The sequence below is a fragment of the Callithrix jacchus genome, chromosome 9, assembly GCF_049354715.1.
Source record: "Callithrix jacchus isolate 240 chromosome 9, calJac240_pri, whole genome shotgun sequence".
Lineage (NCBI taxonomy): Eukaryota > Metazoa > Chordata > Mammalia > Primates > Cebidae > Callithrix > Callithrix jacchus.
Window position 1 is genome coordinate 112,624,945 of NC_133510.1, and position 17,095 is coordinate 112,642,039.

The window sequence follows — 17,095 nt, forward strand, 5'->3', positions numbered from 1 at the left end:
CTGAGATGTCCTATTGGCGTAAAATCCATCCCAGGTTTCAAAGATTTAGAATAAAAACAAGAACATAAAATATCTCATTAGGAATTTTTTAATATTGATTACATATTGAAATGATACTATTTTGGATCTATTAGGTGAAATAAAATATATTAAATTTAATTTCCTCTGTTACTGCTAGAAAATTTCCAATTGCACATGAGGCTCCCATTATTACATATTTCTATGGACAGCATCGATGTAGGGTATTTAGGTAGAGGCAAAACCCTAAGTGGAAAGGCCCTGGGGTGGGGCCTTGGTTAGCCTGTGGGAGGACCAGAAAGACAGCCAGTGTGTCTGAGCAGGGTTAGCACAGGACAGGGACAGTGCAGATAGACAGTGGGAAAGGGATTCACGCAGGTTCTTCAAGGATACTGTTAGAAATGCCATGGAAGCCTGGCGGGATGGCTCATACCTATAATTCCAGCAATTAGGGAGACTGAGGTGAGAAGATTGCTTGAGGCCAGGAGTTCGAGACCAGCCTAGGCAACATAATGAGATCCCATGTCTACAAAAAATAATAATTGGCTGGATGTGGTGGTGCACAACTGTAGTCCCAGCTACTTGAGAGGCTGAGGCAGGAGGATCACTTGAGCCCAGGGGTGAGCTGCAGTGAGCCATGATCATACCACTGCCCCCCACCCTGGGCAACAGAGCAAGGTCCCATCGCTTTAAAAAAAAAGAAGAGAAAATGCCGTGGAAGCCACTAGGTGAGTTCTGAGCAGGGAGAGGGGTGAGCTACACACAGAAAGGCTTGGTCCACCTCCCATGAGGCGGAGATTGATGGCAGGGGGGCAATGGGGCACAGGGACAGGCGGGAATCCGTTGTAGAAGAGTCACTGCCAGGACCTGCTGGTGAATTGGCTCCACCAGATCTAGCTCTGCACAAAGCTCACTGCTTCCTGTGGCTCCTGGATTTCCAAGCCTCTGGGGCTTCCTGTCTCTCCCTGCACCGTCTCCACCTCCCCAGCAGCTGTTCCCTGTCATGTCAGTGCATTTACAAAGAGTGCCAGTCGTCTGTCTCCAGGTGGTCAGAGGTTGAAATCCCTTTTGAAAAGTTCTTAAAAACAGAAGTGATGCATGTTCATTGTGGAAAAATTAGAAATACAGAGGAGCACAAAGAAGAAAAAGAAAATTCGCCAGAGTTAACCATCAGCTGCTAGGCTGTGATGGGGGAGGGGGTTGAACCCAGGTGATCTGGCTTCAGCACTTTCTAAATCATGGTGCCTGTGACCAGGTGACCTGGAGGGAGCTCCCTGACCATAGAAGGGGTTAGAGACACGGTGCTCCTCTACCCTCACTCTCAGCAGAGGTGGAAAGCTGGAGACTGGTCCACACATGGATGGTGAGTGGCATTTGACTCTTGGAGGTTTAAATAAAACAAACACTGAGAGAGCTCATGAACTCTGGGATGTGGAGTGATGGCACTATCATTTGGGCCGAGTGTCCTGTCCTGTTTCCTAACCTCTGCCTTGAAGTCTCCACTCATTTCTGCCCCATCCTGACCCCCAGAAGCATCTGTTGATCTTAGCATTGGGCTAAAAGCAAATGCCAGCCCTGGCCAGCCACTTTTGTCTGCTCTCCTCCCCTGACCTGGGCCACTCCATCTTTTAAACACTCTCAGGCCATTCTTGTACAGGGACCTGGTCTTCTTCCTCCCCGCCCCTTGGGGCCTGAATTCTCAAACCCTGTCTGGCCCAGGCCTACCTTTTTGCGGGGCTTTCCTGCCTCCTCCACCAACCAGCCAGCCCCGTGGTCCTGGACAGCTCCTTTTCCTCTCTGGTTCCTCGTGGGTACCGTGGCAATCGTGCTTTCTCCCAATTGTGGCATGGGTTACGTGAGGTGACGTCTGTAAAGTGCTGAGCCCATGGAGGACACTAAAAATAAAAACTAGCTCCCATTATTTATTGCTCTATTAGATTTTTCTCCTTCCCTTTTGCCTCCTTTAACCCTGAACTGTGGGTGCAGGGACTGGGGGAATAGGTGAGAAGAAGGCTGGAGATTCCCGGCCCTCCCACATCTCCGCTGTAGGTCTGACCTTTGCCACTAGCACACAGTGTTCCGTCTTCCGGGATCCCAGTGTCGTCTGATGGCATCCCTCCTTCCCTCTTTTGGTCTCCATTTCCATGTTTCTCCAGATTCTATGACCACCTCTTAAAAAAAAAAAAACTGGGCCAGGGGATTTTAGCTGAGCTCCCAGACTCATTATGGCATGGTAGTACTGAAGCTGTTCAGTGTCAGTTCTCAGGTCTCCCCACTCCCTCTTTACTGGAAGGTGACGATGGAGACTTGACTGACAATTTTCATTACAGAGCTGAGGCTGAAACTAGGAGAACAGAGGCTTAGCCTGCCCCTGACTCCAAACTTCGTACCTTAGGATCTCTGGCTCTCAGGGAAGAGTGAAACTCTCCCTCAGAGGTTCGTGGCTCTGGAAGAGGGCTAGCCAGGCCTGTTGCCAGTGGCAATGACTACCCCTCCTCCCAGCACCTACTCTGAGTCCCTGCCCTGAAGCAGCACTAGTGCACGGGAAACAGATCTCCCCACTGGGAGGTTCAGGGGCTCCCTGCCTGGCCCTGCATAGATGGGGTGCTCTCAATTACTCACCAGGAGGGTTTGCCTTCCAGCAGCCTGGAGCTCCTTCATGCTGTTTGCTCCTCTCTTTCAAGTCTCCATGTGGTTGCCTGTGCAGTCCCTTCTGTGGGATCCTCCCCTTCCCCAGGCATTTTCCTACTTACCTGTTGATAATGGCCATAAACCAAGCTAACAACAGGTACCACAAGGACCCTGGCACTTTCTTGTAAGGAAGGAACCCCTCTTGCAGGCACAAAAACTGAGGCTCAGAGAGGAGGAGGGATTTGCCCAAGCCCACAGGGTTAAGGTATAAAGTTCAGACATCCTGATGTGAAGTTGGGGAGACATGCTGTCACTCTGCTTATGAGGCAGCTGGTGTGTCTTTCCATCTTGACACCCCCAGGCCAGGTAGGGTGACCCCATCATGGCTACCACTTGTCTCCCTGTCTTGTAATCACCCCTCTGATGCCTCCCATCCTCTCAGGGTCTGTCACCGCCCCAGCATCTAGCACAAGGCCTGGCCTAGCACACAGTTGGTGCTTAATCTGCCATGCTGTCCCCAGTGGTCAGAGAGCTGACAGAGGCATATTGCAGTTGTCAGTTCCCATGGCGACTGACATCACTGAGCTCTCAGGCTGTGCCCGCCTCTTTCTCCAGGGCTCCTGAGCTGGGAGCTGGCCGTGGTGCTGACAGGCCAAGTCATGGCCACCTACCCCCAGACCCCAGCCCTGTGTCCCAGTAGGACACTTTCTGAGGCCTGCTCTGCCCTGACTTCCAGGATAGCCTCTTGCCCATCCTTTGTTCAGGAGACGTTTTTCTGAGGGCCCCTGTGCTATAGCACCGTGAACCCATGGAGGAAGGATCAAGGAGAGCCACACGGGATTTCAGTCATTCGATGATTCATCACACATTTATCATGCACCTTGTATGTCTTGGAGAAACCCTCGGGAACCCAAACTCCAATTGAAGGTCGAGTAGTAAGGAGTAGAGAGCTTTTGGGATTGCATGGGCAAAGGCCTGTAAGCGTGCAGGTGAGAGGCTTGTGCATAGGGAAACCCAGCTCAGGACTCTGGCTGCCACCCAGAATTGGTGATTGTCATTTTACTTTTTGGTCTCCCCTTTGGCTCAGAACTACCGGCATCTCTGGCTCCAGTGCCCAGCCCAGAACCAGGCACAGTGGAGGGGTGTTGGAGCCAGGCAGGGGACTGGCATATTTGTGCTGGGAACCAAAGAGCCAGGTATGCTCTGTGACCAGGTTTGCAGCATTTTAGAGAGCCCCTTGGCCTGCTGGGGTTGGGAGCAGATATAGTGATAATCCTGGCAGGAGACGAGGCCTCCTATTCAAGGGGACAGTACCTCCCCAACCCCCAATCTTAAAAAATAAAAGTAAAAATCCCCTTCTGGTGCTTCGGCCCAAATGGCAGTGGGAAATAATCACTTTTCACAGGCCCCTTATCCACAGCCAAGCCCTGTGCCAGTTTAATCAGCAGTGCCAGTGTGACTTGAAGAATCCCCGGCTTGAGAGATCAGGAGAGGGGTTAAAGAAAATTACCTTCGCCTCCTCCATGCTAATGTAATCTCTAACCAGATCTGCCTAGCCGCAGCTCAAATTGCTTTTTAGATTAACATTTAATTATTAACAGGGTCCCTTGGAAGGCCTCCGGCTCAGAGCAGGGATGGGGGAGGGAGCGGCAGGAGGGAGGTGGGGGTGGGCTTCCACTCTGGCTGCCTTGCTGAGACAAGTGGGGTGGGAGAGAGAAGGAGGAGTAGGGGAGAGGGGCCAGGAAGGGAGAGAGAAAGAGAGACAGCAGGAAGGAGGAGAAGAGGAGCATCAGGACAGGGAGGCAGATGGAATTAGGGATGAGATGGGAGAGGAAAGAGACAGACAGTAGATCTTCTCTGGTGGGAGCTCCAAAGGGGGTTGGAGGAAGCTTGCACCTAGATTCCCGAGGACATTCCTGGGCTGGGCAAGGGTCCCACCACTCTTCCATCCTGACCAGAAGCAGGTTTGCTGCCCCTTGCTAGATAGAGTGGACTGGACTTTCTGAGACTTTCTACTCTATTGGCTCAGCTCGTGGTACTGGGACCAACACAGAGAAGTGACCTGTTCAGGGCCACCCCACCAGGGTCTGGCCCCAGTATTCCCAATCCAGCACTTATTCTCTTCCCCAGGCCCCGGGCCTCCCACCACCACTTCAGGCTCCTATCTGCGTTTGGGGCAGGATGTGTGGCCAGGCAGCGGGCAGAGACTTCAATTTCCAGCCGAGGGATGGAGGTGAGAACTGTGGGAGAGCTCCCTCACCATCTGCCTGTCCTGTCACCACCCCCAGAAAGGCTGCAAGGCCCTGAGGAGTGGCCGGCATCTCCTTCACTTCCTAAAAGGGAATTCAGAGTCTGAACCATCTACTCCTTACATGGACTACTGGATTTTGCCAGCTCCCTATCTTGTCTATGCTCAAGATTCTAAGCCCCTCAAAGACAAGGGCTACATCTAGAGCCCCTTTGTGTGCCCACAGGCCAGAGGCTGCCCAATGCCTTGCACACAGCTGCATTAAATTTGAAAACCAAATGGTCACATCCTTTTATGTCCAAGCTTGATGGCGCTCATACTGTCAGCTGGTACACTCCCTATAAAGGTTCATTTGGGAAACAGACTCAGAGAAATGCTGTGACTTCCTTCAGATCACCAGCCAGTAAGAACCCCAGTGCCTGGCCCAGAGGCATCTGGGGCCAGCTCTCTTCTCTGAACCAGTCCTGCTGGACACCAGGAAGGGCCTGGCATGACCTTCCCCTCCAGGTCACAGCTAGGATTTGGCCTTGAATAGAGCCACAGAAGCCAGGTTGGTAGCTCTAGGAGTTAGAGGTGGAGGAGAAGATGGGAGCTCAAAGGGGCGCAGCCTGTGGCTTTCCTGGGGTCACAGCCTCAGGGCCCTGTGGTGAAGCCAGGTATATCCTCCCATTCTGCCTTGGGGTCAGCCCAGCCAGGCAAGGGGCAGACTGCTGACCTGCAGACACATGAGGGAACGTTCCAGCCACCTGCTGCATCAGGAAAACGCTGGAGGCAGAGAGGAGTCAGGAACACCCATTTTTCGTGGGAGGTCAGTTCTGGCTGGATGTTCCCTTCTGGCAGGACGCTTTGAGCAGTTTCCATCCTCCCAGTACATGGTGCAGGGCTGGCCCCCAAAAGATGCTTGGGAAGTGTTTGCTGCCTAAATCAATGAATGGGCAGGTAAGAAGCAAGGCCTGGGCTTTACTCATCTCAATGTCCTTCTGCCCAATGCCGGCCTCAAGAGTTGCGCTCCTTGAATGTTTATGGGATGAGTAAGTGGCCTCAAGGAGCCCTTCCCCCTCACCCCTTCTTCTCTTTGCACCCCTTCCCCTCCTCTCACCCCTCTTTCTGTGATCCCAGCCCCTCCCACAGTAGAATCAAAGTGGATTTGGGCCCTGGGCAGAAGTAGGCCCTTGCTTCCATCCCTCCCTGGCCAGCTGACTGGGAGCTGGGAGCTGACGTGCCCCCAACCATGATGGAGCTGCTGTACAGTGTGGGGGGGAGGGTGTGACTGGGGTTGGCATCCTTGGGCTCTGCTATCTAAAAGCTGTGTGACCTTGCCCAGATTGCTTCCCCTCTCTGTGGCCGTTTCCTAAGCTGTGAAATGGGGCCACAGAGGCCACGAGGAGGAGGCACATGGGCTTGGCACAGAGGGCAGTCAATACATGCTCACCACCGTCAAGAGCCCAAATTGCAGGTCGCTGTTTCCCAGCTTCCCCTCCCACTGCCTTTGGGCTCCCTGACGCCCCCTACAGCCAGACAGGCGAGGGCAAGATGACAAAAGGCAGGCAGGGCCCAAGAACCCAGTTCCCTGCTCTTTTAATAAAAATAGACAGCCTTTAGACAGCCTTCTCCCATTCATTGTTCTGCTGAGGCAAGCATCACAGACTCAATTCCTCCTCGGACCTGGAAAGTTCCTTCCTTTCCCCTCCCCTGTCACATTTCCTTTATCTAAATCCTCAGCTATGAAAGGACACATCGACAGCTGGGGGCATTATCTGGTGGAGGGGCCCTTTTCCTCGGGTGTCTCTGAGATAAGGCGTCTTATCAGCCCCCATGTCAGGGAAGGTGCCAAGCATTCTAATCATTGAGGCATGCAACATTTTCCCCTCCCTGCCCCCCCCTTTTTATTATTAAAGTCACAAAAGACCTTGAGCTTATAAACAGTCTGATTTGCAGATAGGGTTTCAGAATAAGCAGTGCTCCCTGGATGTAGCTTGGCCAGCAGATGATGAGTCCAGGTGGGGGTTCTGAGAGGCTAGCTTCCTGCCGATGGGATGACACCAGGCAGGGAGGGAGCAAGGTGAGGTCACAGAAAGAACATGAGTGTTTTAGGCGCATGCCCCAATCCTGTCTCTGCCTTGCTGTGTGGCCTTGTATGGGACACTTGGCTTCTCTGGGCCTAGGCCACTTTATATGACAATAACCAATTCATTGATTCAGTCATTCATTCAACACCTATTTATTAAGTGATTACTCTTGCCAGACACTGGGGAGAGACAGACAAATAAGACACAGTCCCTACCCCTAAGAAACCCAGTCCAGTGGAGAGAGACCAATGTGAAAATTGGCAATTACACCTTGGTATGATCAGGGCAGAGATGGAGATGGCAGATATCTGGAGGAAGGGACGGCTGAGCCAGGATCTGAAGACAGATCTGAGTTCAAATGGATTAGGGTCATGGTGCCATCAGCAGGAGAACCAGCAGGGACAAAGGTCCAGAGAAGGGTCCGGAGGTATGAGGCAGCCTGACTGGAAAGAGGGCCAGTGGGAGCTGTGAGAGAGATGAGATTTGGTGGGCAGAGGGCTGGGCTCTACTCTGGGGCCAGAGAGGTTTTAAGGCCAAGGAGAGGAATGTCTCTCAAGGAGAGAATATGACTGTCTTGGTTGCAGATGATGGGGATGATATAGGAGTTGGAGGTGGTGGTCCCCTTGTCCTTGACATGTTTCACTGTCTCCTCCCCACTTCCCTCCTAGGACACCCCACCACACTGCCATGTGCCCCCAGCGGCAGGGCACAGGGTTCCTGAGAGAATAGGCAATGAGTTGGGACAACTGGGGGGTGCAGAGAGAAAAAAGTCCCTCTTCTGTAAGTGAAGAGCATCTCTCAGGCTGCCTGTAGCCTTCCAGAAGCAAGGAATAGGAGGATGCAGGCAGCTGCCTGGTGAAGCTGAGCCAAAGCTGAGGCCTGCACTTGGACACCATTGTGCCCTGAAAACCCCCACACCCTGAGCTCAGTCAGGTGACCCCTCTCAACTCCCAGAACTGCCTGGCATCCACCATAAGAGCACTCTGACAACTGAAGCCCTGCTGGGAAGGCAGCTGATGGGGTCCCAGAAGGCTCCGGATTAGGCAACCTGCCCCTCCCCCAACCATTGCAGCCCCCAGCCTGCCCTTTTTCAACTGCAAAGCATGCAGGATGTATGGCCCGTGGGGCACTAGGGCACCTAGAGAAGGGCTGGGCTTCTGGACCCCTGGCACCTGGTAAAAGGCTGGAGATAGAACTGGGCATGGGAGGACTCTGGAACAAAGCGACCTGAGTGTACCCATAGGGGTCATGGAGCCACTGTTACAGGCCAGAGAGGGTCATGAACCCAGCTGGGGTTATACAGCATGTGCTGGGAGTCAGAGAAGTTCTGGGCTTCCAGCCCAGGTTTCTGCAGGGCACCAGTCTCTGACTTCCCTCCTTACTGTCCTGAGTGTAGCCAAGCTCAGTAGTGAGGGGATGAGTGCACCCAGCCACTCCCCTGCCTGGTGGCCCTGGCAGGCCACAGCCCCTGTGGCTTGGGTTTCCCATCTGTGGAGGGAGAGGTCTCAGGCTGGCTTTCTCCAGAGCTACCCCCTCTACCCCACCCCCTATGTCAGAGCCATGAGAGATGGACCCTGCCCTGGAGCAGGGGGCACAGAAGGAGGCCGGCCAGTGTGAGGGAGGTTACCACGGGCCTTATACCTTCCAGGTTGCACACTATTTCGAGTCCCCGTGGACCACCTGTGTGTGAGAGGATACCCGTAAGTGCAGAGGAACACGCCACGCAGCAAACTCATATGTACGTAGGTGAGTGTGTACCAGGGTGTGTGTGCATGCCCAGCCCTGCCTGTCCACATGCACAGCGTGTCCTCCAGGGCTGGTGTCCACAACTAGTGATGGCGGGCCCAAGTCAGGCCCACTCCCGCGACCTGCTCACGTCGCAAGTCCCCGAGGAGAGGAGCAGTGCTGCCTTCCTACAGTCAAGGACTTTCATCCCTGCAATAAGCCCCACTTCATTCCCTTTTTAAACTGTATAATTTCTGCCTGATTGTAATGGCCTATTTTAAAATTACCAGAAATCAAAGCCAGGAAGTGGATACTGCAGCTTTTATTGCGTCTCTGTGTTAAGGCTGGCGATTGGGGAGGGGGGTGGTGAGAATCTCCTCCCCTCCCCTCCATCCCCCACTTTCTCTCTCTCTCTCGATTTTTTTTTTTTTTGAGACAGTAATAGGAGAAAATTGGTTTTGAAACTGAATAAAAGTCCCTTTCAGAGGAAATCATTTCTTTCAGGGTACCTTTGCTGAAAGTAAAATAGGGCATAATGAAAGGTGGTTACGCGATTGTCTTTCATTTACCGAGAGGCCAGGACAGACGGGAGGCTGCAACCGTCTCCGGGAAATACAAGATTGGAATAATTGCACCATAACAAGGAGCTTGTTGTGAAATTAGTATCTTAAGAAAGTAGTGAAAAAAGGCTTTTCCTCATGAATACTTCATTATTAGAAGAAAGCGGCAGAATTTAGGACTCCAGACACCTGTTTAGTATTAAATAACTTCCCTTTCTTCCCCTTCAGCACACCCCCCTCTGCTTTCTTCTCTCCGTTTTTCAAACCAACATAAAGATTGAGGTGACTCAGCTTGGCTGCTCAGGACTGGGGGAAGTTGGGAGGTGGTGGGGATGGGGCACCTGGGTGGTGGACATAAGGGGCGTCCGGGGTTGAGCTCACCCCAAGACCTGCCATCTCCTTAGCAGGTAAGGAGGAAGGGACCTCTAAGTAAACTCTTACCACCACCCTCCTATGGGGGCCTCCCAGGCAGACCCACCCTGACCCTGCCACTCAGAGCCTCTGGGCTCTCAAGAATGTACCTGCACCTCCTGGAACGTTCTCTGCAGGAGAGTAGATTTGGGGAAGCTGAAGACGAGTGTCTGTGTGAATGTCAGCCTCTGGCTGTGGGAGAAGGTACCACACGTGCCTGTGTGCAGCCACATCTGAGCTGCTGCCCTGCAGGGCATAGGCCTCAGTCCTTCCCATTCGGGTAAGGAGCTTGGTCAGGCAGTGACAGGGATCTCGGGTCAGGGCAGCCTTGGTGGCCCATGGGTGCTGGGCTCAGGATGCAGCGTGGATCAAGGTTCAAGCGTCCCTCATTCTCCCAGGGACGCCATCCTGACATCTCCCCTCCAGTGGGGGCTGTGAGGATACACTGGGCAGGAGGCAGACCAGTACTTCAGTCACCCGGGACACCCACGTACCCTCCAATGTTTCCCAAGCACCCCTGTGTAGACACCCAAGATGACCAGGTGGGGTCTTCAGGTTGACTTGCTTACAGGGGGCTGCCACCAGCTGGAAGGACAGCCTGCTACAGGGCACGGAGAGAGTGAGGAGGGACTGGGGACATCAGGGCAGGCCCCAGAGCAGGTGACCTATACGTTGGGCAGGGCTGGGCATGTCTGATGTCAGTCCTGCCCTGTCATGGTGTGGCCCCCACTCAAGAGCCTGGATTCTCTCCCTTCCCACAAGGCCACAGTTGGGCCTCTTGATGCCTCGGGCCTTGGTCCCCTCATCGGTCGAATAAGGGGAAAGGGTATCTGCTTTGAGAGTCTCTGATGTTCTTTGGGGTTGCAGAGAGACTCCTGCGGGGAGGCAAACACGGAGCAGCCCCCAGGTGACAGCGCACCTCATCTTCCTCCTGCAGGGACCCTGCCGCAGAGCGCGCCCCACCGGGGACCCCCAGCTCAGCCATGCTGGCCTGTCTGCAGAGGACCCAGAACCCCCCCGGCCAACACCTGGCCTGCCCGAGCAAGAGCCTGGAGCTGCGCAAGTGTGAGTAGGACGCCTCCCAGCCTTTGCAGGGCAGGTTGAGGGTGGAGAACGCCATTCACCCCACAGGATGTCCACCCACCATGGCCCTGTCGAAAAGCCTCTGTGCTCTCTCAGGGCCCCAGGCCTTAGCCCCAGCTGTGCTGCCTTCCTGGTCTCCCTCCCCAATATGACACCCACTCCTTTGTCTGGTCAGCTCCTGCTGGGTGAGACCACCACCATCACCATGACCCAACCCCGCCTCTGTGACCTCACCACCATTGTCTCACCATGTCTGTCTCGCTCACCACCATTAAAGTAGGATGACATGGAAGCAAAAAATAGAATGGGATCTCTGCTTGAGGCCCTTGAGCTGTGTGGTCTTAGGTGTTTCCTTCTCTCTCTGGTCTTGCTTTTTCGCCGGGACTGGTGACCAGGGGTCTGTTCTCACTATCTAGGACCAGGATCCCAAATGCTCTGATCTGATGATTTTTAGCTACTATAATTTTTTTTTTAACAAAGTACTTAGAAATGAAGATTTGCATTAAAATCTGGATTTATCTGGATTTCTAGGATCTCAAAAACAAAAACAGGATCTGGTAACATGGGCCTGTGTGCCTGGACTGCAGCTATGGTTAGAGCTGAACAACAGCCTCTTTTAAAGGGATATCCATCTCCGGGTCACTGCAGTCTCCACCCCTCCCTGTTGCTTCTGTCCTGCAGCCAGGGATCCGTTGCCATTTAGCATGATGCTGACACTGAAAATATTTTTTCTTTTAAATATTTACTTATCTTTAGACAAGGTAACACATTCATGTTATCTAACACTCCGAGGAAGGAAGGGGTGTACAGACAAAAGCCTCCCTCTGGGCCAGCCACCTGCTTCCCTCACGGAGGGAGTTCATGTCGTCAGCTTCCTGGGTGTCCTTCCATATGTTTTATGCATCCCAGCAAATATGTGTGGACACGCATATTTTTCACAGTGTCCTGCACCTCACCCTTTCCCTCTGCAATCTATTCTGTATGGCAGCTTCTAAAGAGCATCCTCATTCTTTTGCCACGTAGTTTTTCCCAGCAGGGATGACCCATAATTTATCTGGCCAGTCCTCTGTTCAGACTGTAACTGACCTGTTGCCATCACAAGCAGTGCAGCAATAAACCCTGTATGTGTCATGAGAGTGTGGATAAAACTGCAGGGGACATTTCTGGAAGTGGAAATATCGGGTCAAAGTGTGTATTTGGCATTTTGATAGTTGTGGTCTGATAGACATCTTTAGATAGTGCATCTGTGGACACCTCACATTCTGGTGTGAAGGATCTGTTCCCCACCCCTCACCATCACAGCGTCATATCACACTTTTAGGTTTTGCTCACTTGAGCAGTGAAAATAGGATCACAGCATGGGTTTGTTTTGTTTAGGGAGTCAAGGTCTAGCTATGTTCCCCAGGCTAGTCTCAAACCCCTGGCCTCACGCCATCCTCCCACCTCTGCTTTCGGAACAACTGTGGTTACAGGCGTGAGCCACCGCACCTGGCTACGGTGTAATTTTAACTCAGTTTTATGTGAATGAGATTGAATATCTTTTCGTGTCTGTGCTATTTGTTTTTCCTTTGACTAATCACTTATCTCCTTGGCTCCTTTTCTTTTAATTGGGTGGTTGTTTTTGTCTTTATTGATTTGTAGAAGCTATTTGTATATGATGGAATCAGACCTCTGTCTGTGGTATGAATTGCAGATGTTTTTCCCAAATTGGTTTTTGTTTTTGATTCTGCCATGGAGGAATTTTCTTTGGGAAGTGAGATTTATAAGCGTTTCCTTTTATGGCCTTTGGATTTTGCATCATACTTAGAAAGTCCTTCCTCAGGCTAAGATTATTGTTTTTTAATTACCCCAGGTTTCTTATAGATCCTTGATGGTTTTAAAAAAATGTATGAGGCCAGGCACAGTGGCTCACACCTGTAATCCTAGCACTTTGGAAGGCAGAGGCAGGTGGATCACCTGAGGTGAGGAGTTCAAGACCACCCTAGCCAACATGGCGAAACCCGGTCTATAATAAAAAATGCAAAAATTAGCCAGGCATGGTGGTACACGCCTGTAATCCCAGCTGCTCAGGAGGCTGAGGGTGGAGAATCGAACCCAGGGAAGCAGAGATTGCAGTGAGCCAAGATCATGCCACTGCACTCCAGCCTGGGTGACAGAGCAAGACTCGGTCTCAAAAAAAAAAGTATGATCTCTATATGGTCTATAGTTTATTGGGGACAGAGTGTGAGGTATGGGACCAAATATATTCGAGTATCAATGCAATACTGTTTTATTTATTATGTTGTTTAAAATTTTTAGCCTTATTGAAATATAATTCATATACCATTCACCAATTTGGAGTGTACAATTCCATGGTTTTTAGTATATTCACAGAATTATGCAGCTGTCACCATAGTCAATTTAGAACATTTTCATCACCTCAAGAAGAAAACCGACACCCATAAGCAGTCACCTCATCTCTCCGCACCAACTCCCGCCCCCTTTCTCTACAGATTTCCCTATTCTGGACTAGTGGCTGGCTTCTTTCACTTAGCATAACGTTTATAAGTTCATCTGTGTTGCAGCAATGTCTCTCCAGGTTAAGTAGCCCTTATCAGAAATGCTTGAGACCAAATTGTTTTGAATTTTGGAAAGAGCATCCCAAATCAAAAAACCCAAAATGCTCCAATGAACATTTCCTTTGGATGCCATGTCAGCACTGAAAAGGTTGCAGATTTGGGAACACTTTGGATTTTAGATATGGGGTGCTCAACTTGTAATACTTTTCCCAGACAGTCTTGCTCTGTCACCCAGACTGGAGTACAATGGCGCGATCTCAACTCACTGCAGCCTCCATCTCCCGGGTTCAAATGATTTGCCTGCCTCAACCTCCTGAGTAGCTGGGATTACAGGCACACGCCACAATGCCCTGCTAATTTTTGTATTTTTTAGTGGAGACGGGGTTTCACCATGTTGGCCAGGCTGGTCTCGAACTCCTGACTTCAGGTGATCTATGTGCCGTAGCCTCCCAAAGTCGTGGGATTACAGGCATGAGCCACTGCGCCCAGGGCCTGTAGTACATTTTGGTATTTGTTGCTCCTTGTTCTCCCCTCTCCACCCAAATTTCCTTGGCTCTTTTATATATTTTCCCATCTGAACTATAGAATCAATTTATCTAGGTCAAAACAAAAATCCTATTTGTTTTTACTGGTATTGCATTACATTTACAGATGAATTTAGGAAGAAATGACACTTTTATGATGCTGCCTTTCCCACCAAAATATGATACACTTCTGTTTCATGTCTCTCAGGAATGTTTTAACATTGGCCTGGTTGAAATCTTGAACCTTGGTTGGTTAAGTTTATTTCTGGATAGTTTAGCTTTTTTAGTTATTCTTTTCTTCCACAAATGAAGGTTGGTTATATGAAGGCCGTTAACTTCTGCCACCTTACTGAATTCTTTTATTGTTCATAACAGTTCTTCAATTTAGCCACTTGGGTTTTTCAGTTATACTATTGTATGATTTACAGATAATAAATTTACACCCTGCTTTGTTTTATACCTTAATTTGTTTTATACCTTAATTTGTTTTATTTAATAGTTGGCTACTATTCCTGGAACAATGAAAAAATAATAGTGGCAATAAACATTCTTTCTTTGTAGCTTCTAGATTTCCCCATGAAGGAAATTCTGGCTTTGGGGCAGATAGTTTATCAGGTTAAATAACTCTCCATCTATTGATGTTTTGTTGAGGATTTTAAAAGTCAAGAATGGAAGTTGAACTTTGCCAAAAGGTTTTTCAGCATTTATCACCAGATTTTTCCCATCAGTGAATTAACATGAATAATAATAGATTTCTTAATATTGAACTATCCTTGCATTCCAGCCCCAGTTGGTCATGGTGAATACTTCTTTATACTATACTGCTGGGTTGGATTTGTTATTTAGTATTTTTACCTCAGTCTCATCAAAGAGATTGTTCTTTGGTTTTCTTTTTTTGGAATAATTTTGATTGGGTTTTGCTATGTTATACTCACATCATGAAGAAAATCGAGGCTTTCCTTCTTTCTCTTTGCCTGAATAGTTTAAATAGACATAGAATTATCTGTTCTTAAAAGTTTGGTGATGCTCCATGAAACTCTTTGAGCTAGTGGAGTTATTTGGGGTGAGTGGGTAGTGCTTTGATAATGCTGTTTCTTCTCTAATAATTGGTTTAATTGTTCTGCTTTTTGGGTGACTTTAGTAAATTATGTTTCTCTAGAAAAGTATTCATTTTATCCAGGTCTTCAGATTGATTTGCATTAGGTTGAACTAAATAATTTTTACAACTCTTAAGTGGTGAGTTCACCCTTACTTCTTATATTGCCTATTTTGTGCTCTTTTTCCTGTTTTTCTTCATTAGGTTAGTTAGCTTAATGATACTATCTATCCCCTTTCCCCAGAGATTCATCTTTAGGATTTATTTATTAGTAATTGCTCTTTTCTGGTTTCTAACTCATTAATTTATGCTTTTATCTTTATTAAAACCTTCCTTCAGCTTTTAGGTTTTTTTCCCCTTAGAGAGTTACATTTTTACATTACTTTTTTTTTAAAGGAAAAATTCAGGCTAAAAAGTCTCTGAGCACTGCTGAGCTATGTGTAGTATTTTCATTATTATTATTTTCTAGATATTTTAAATTTTAACCTAAGATTCATTTAAGTCCCACCCATCCATTCAAATAGTGGGTGCTTTTGTGTTTTACTTCTAGGGTGGTGGTAGTGTTTTTTATGATCAGAGAATCTTGTCTATCATTTCTACTTTTTAGGAATTTGTTGAAGCTTTCTTTGTGATATAACCGATGGTAATTGTTGTGAGCTTTGTGGATTTTTTAATGGGAACTTAAAAAGGTGTTCATTTTGCTTTCAGCATTCAGTTTGGTTTATACCAATTTTATCTCCCATTAATTAGGCTTTTAGGTTTTCTATAGTCTTACTTGCCTGTCATGGATGGAGAAAGGAATTAGATACCTGCTGCTAACATCTTCCTGCCTCTGGCTTCTTGTAGCACCTGTATCTTTGGCTTTTGAATGGCGATGTAATGTTATTTAATGCATAGATAAATAATCTTAAATCTTCATAGTGAATTATATCCTAAGAGGCCAAAAAGTCCAGGATTCAATTTTATCTATTAAAATGGTAATGTCTGCCTTTTAAATTCACATTTCTCTTAAAACCTTTGCCAATCCTTTTATTTCAGCCTTTCTGAATTACTTTGTTTAGATGTGACTCATATACTCTAGAGTTGGATTAAGCTTTGTGATCCAGTCTGAATGCCCTTTTTTTCTTTTAATAGGAGAGTTTAGCCCATTTACATTTATTGATATGACAGATGTCTGGTTTTAGTTCAGTCATTTGTGTTTTATTTAAATTGCTCTAAAAAGTCTTTCACTGTGTGATTTGTGTTCTCTGCTTTGTTTTGTGTACCTGCTAATCATAAGGAAGATTGGTGGTTTTGTTCTTGTGGTATAACTATTTCTTAATTCTCTATTTCTTTAGAGTAGTATCTATTATTTTCCCTGTGAGTAATAAAATCATGAAATTGGCAGATTTTCTTTTTCTTTCCACAACATTTTCTGAGAGTTCGCTTCGTATTTTCATACCTGTATTATCTAACAGCAGTTTTAAATGGTATCATTTTATTCCAGCTATTAAAGATGAGGCTATCCAGCTGGGTGCAGTGGTTCACGCCTGCAATCCCAGCACTTTGGGAGGCCAAGGTGGGAGGATCACTTGAAGCCAGGAGTTCGACATAAAGACCAGGATATCAGTCTACTTATAATCCTGTCCCCTTCTTTCCTCCCTCCTTTCTCATCTGTTACTAGCGATGCTACTACTGTAATCTCAGGGCTTATAATATAGCACCTGGCATGTCACCATAATCCCCACATTTGTTTCTTTAATAAGAATAGTGCTCACTACCAAATCCTTTGCATTGATTTACTCATTGTCTGACGTTTCCTGAAGGCCTCCTGTGAACAGTACTCCTGGAGTTTCTGCACATGCAGCACACCTCTCTGTTGCCTTTCTATTTGAATGGGTTAAAATAAAAAAGTTCCTGGTTCACTTTGTTTCTTTGAGGATTTTGTAGGCTTTGTTCTACTGTATTCTGATATTGCATGTTGCCATGGAGAAACTGAAGCCTAATTTCCCCCCACCTTCTATTTGATTTTGATCTTTCCATATCTTTCATGGCCAGTTACTTGATGAGGATGCGTTTGGGAGTTGATCGTACAGAGTCTGTTTTCCCTGGAACACAGTACTGTGCCCTCTCAGCATGCAGATCCAAGGCTGGGATTTTAGTTTCCTTCCGTGAGGACTCCAGTTAAGCATG

At 48.4% G+C, this 17,095-nt stretch overlaps 1 protein-coding gene and 1 long non-coding RNA gene across 9 annotated transcripts in view; one reads left to right on the top strand and one right to left on the bottom strand.

Moving 5' to 3' along the window:
* The window catches only part of FAM222A (family with sequence similarity 222 member A), a 55,248-nt gene that overhangs the window by 18,775 nt on the left and 19,378 nt on the right, over positions 1–17,095 (top strand). For 2 of the 8 annotated variants that reach the window (XM_054238830.2, XM_035257540.3), the window contains exons 2-4: positions 4,780–4,882; positions 8,615–8,704; positions 10,600–10,727. The exons of 1 other annotated variant lie outside the window; for it this stretch is intronic. In XM_054238830.2, the coding sequence (XP_054094805.2) occupies positions 8,703–8,704; positions 10,600–10,727 (130 nt within the window). In that variant the 5' untranslated portion in view covers positions 4,780–4,882; positions 8,615–8,702. Of the gene's footprint in view, positions 1–4,779; positions 4,883–8,614; positions 8,713–10,599; positions 10,728–17,095 lie in introns of all 8 variants that reach the window. 5 more of the 8 variants (XM_054238831.2, XM_054238832.2, XM_035257542.3 and 2 more) reach the window with 5 other exon arrangements.
* LOC118144336 (uncharacterized) overlaps positions 73–17,095 on the bottom strand; it is a 46,713-nt gene continuing 29,690 nt past the window's right edge. The window contains exons 2-4 of the long non-coding RNA XR_008473979.2: positions 2,075–2,189; positions 1,744–1,913; positions 73–1,096 (exon numbers count right to left, since the gene is read on the bottom strand). This is a non-coding gene — a long non-coding RNA (uncharacterized LOC118144336). The remainder of the gene's footprint in view (positions 1,097–1,743; positions 1,914–2,074; positions 2,190–17,095) is intronic.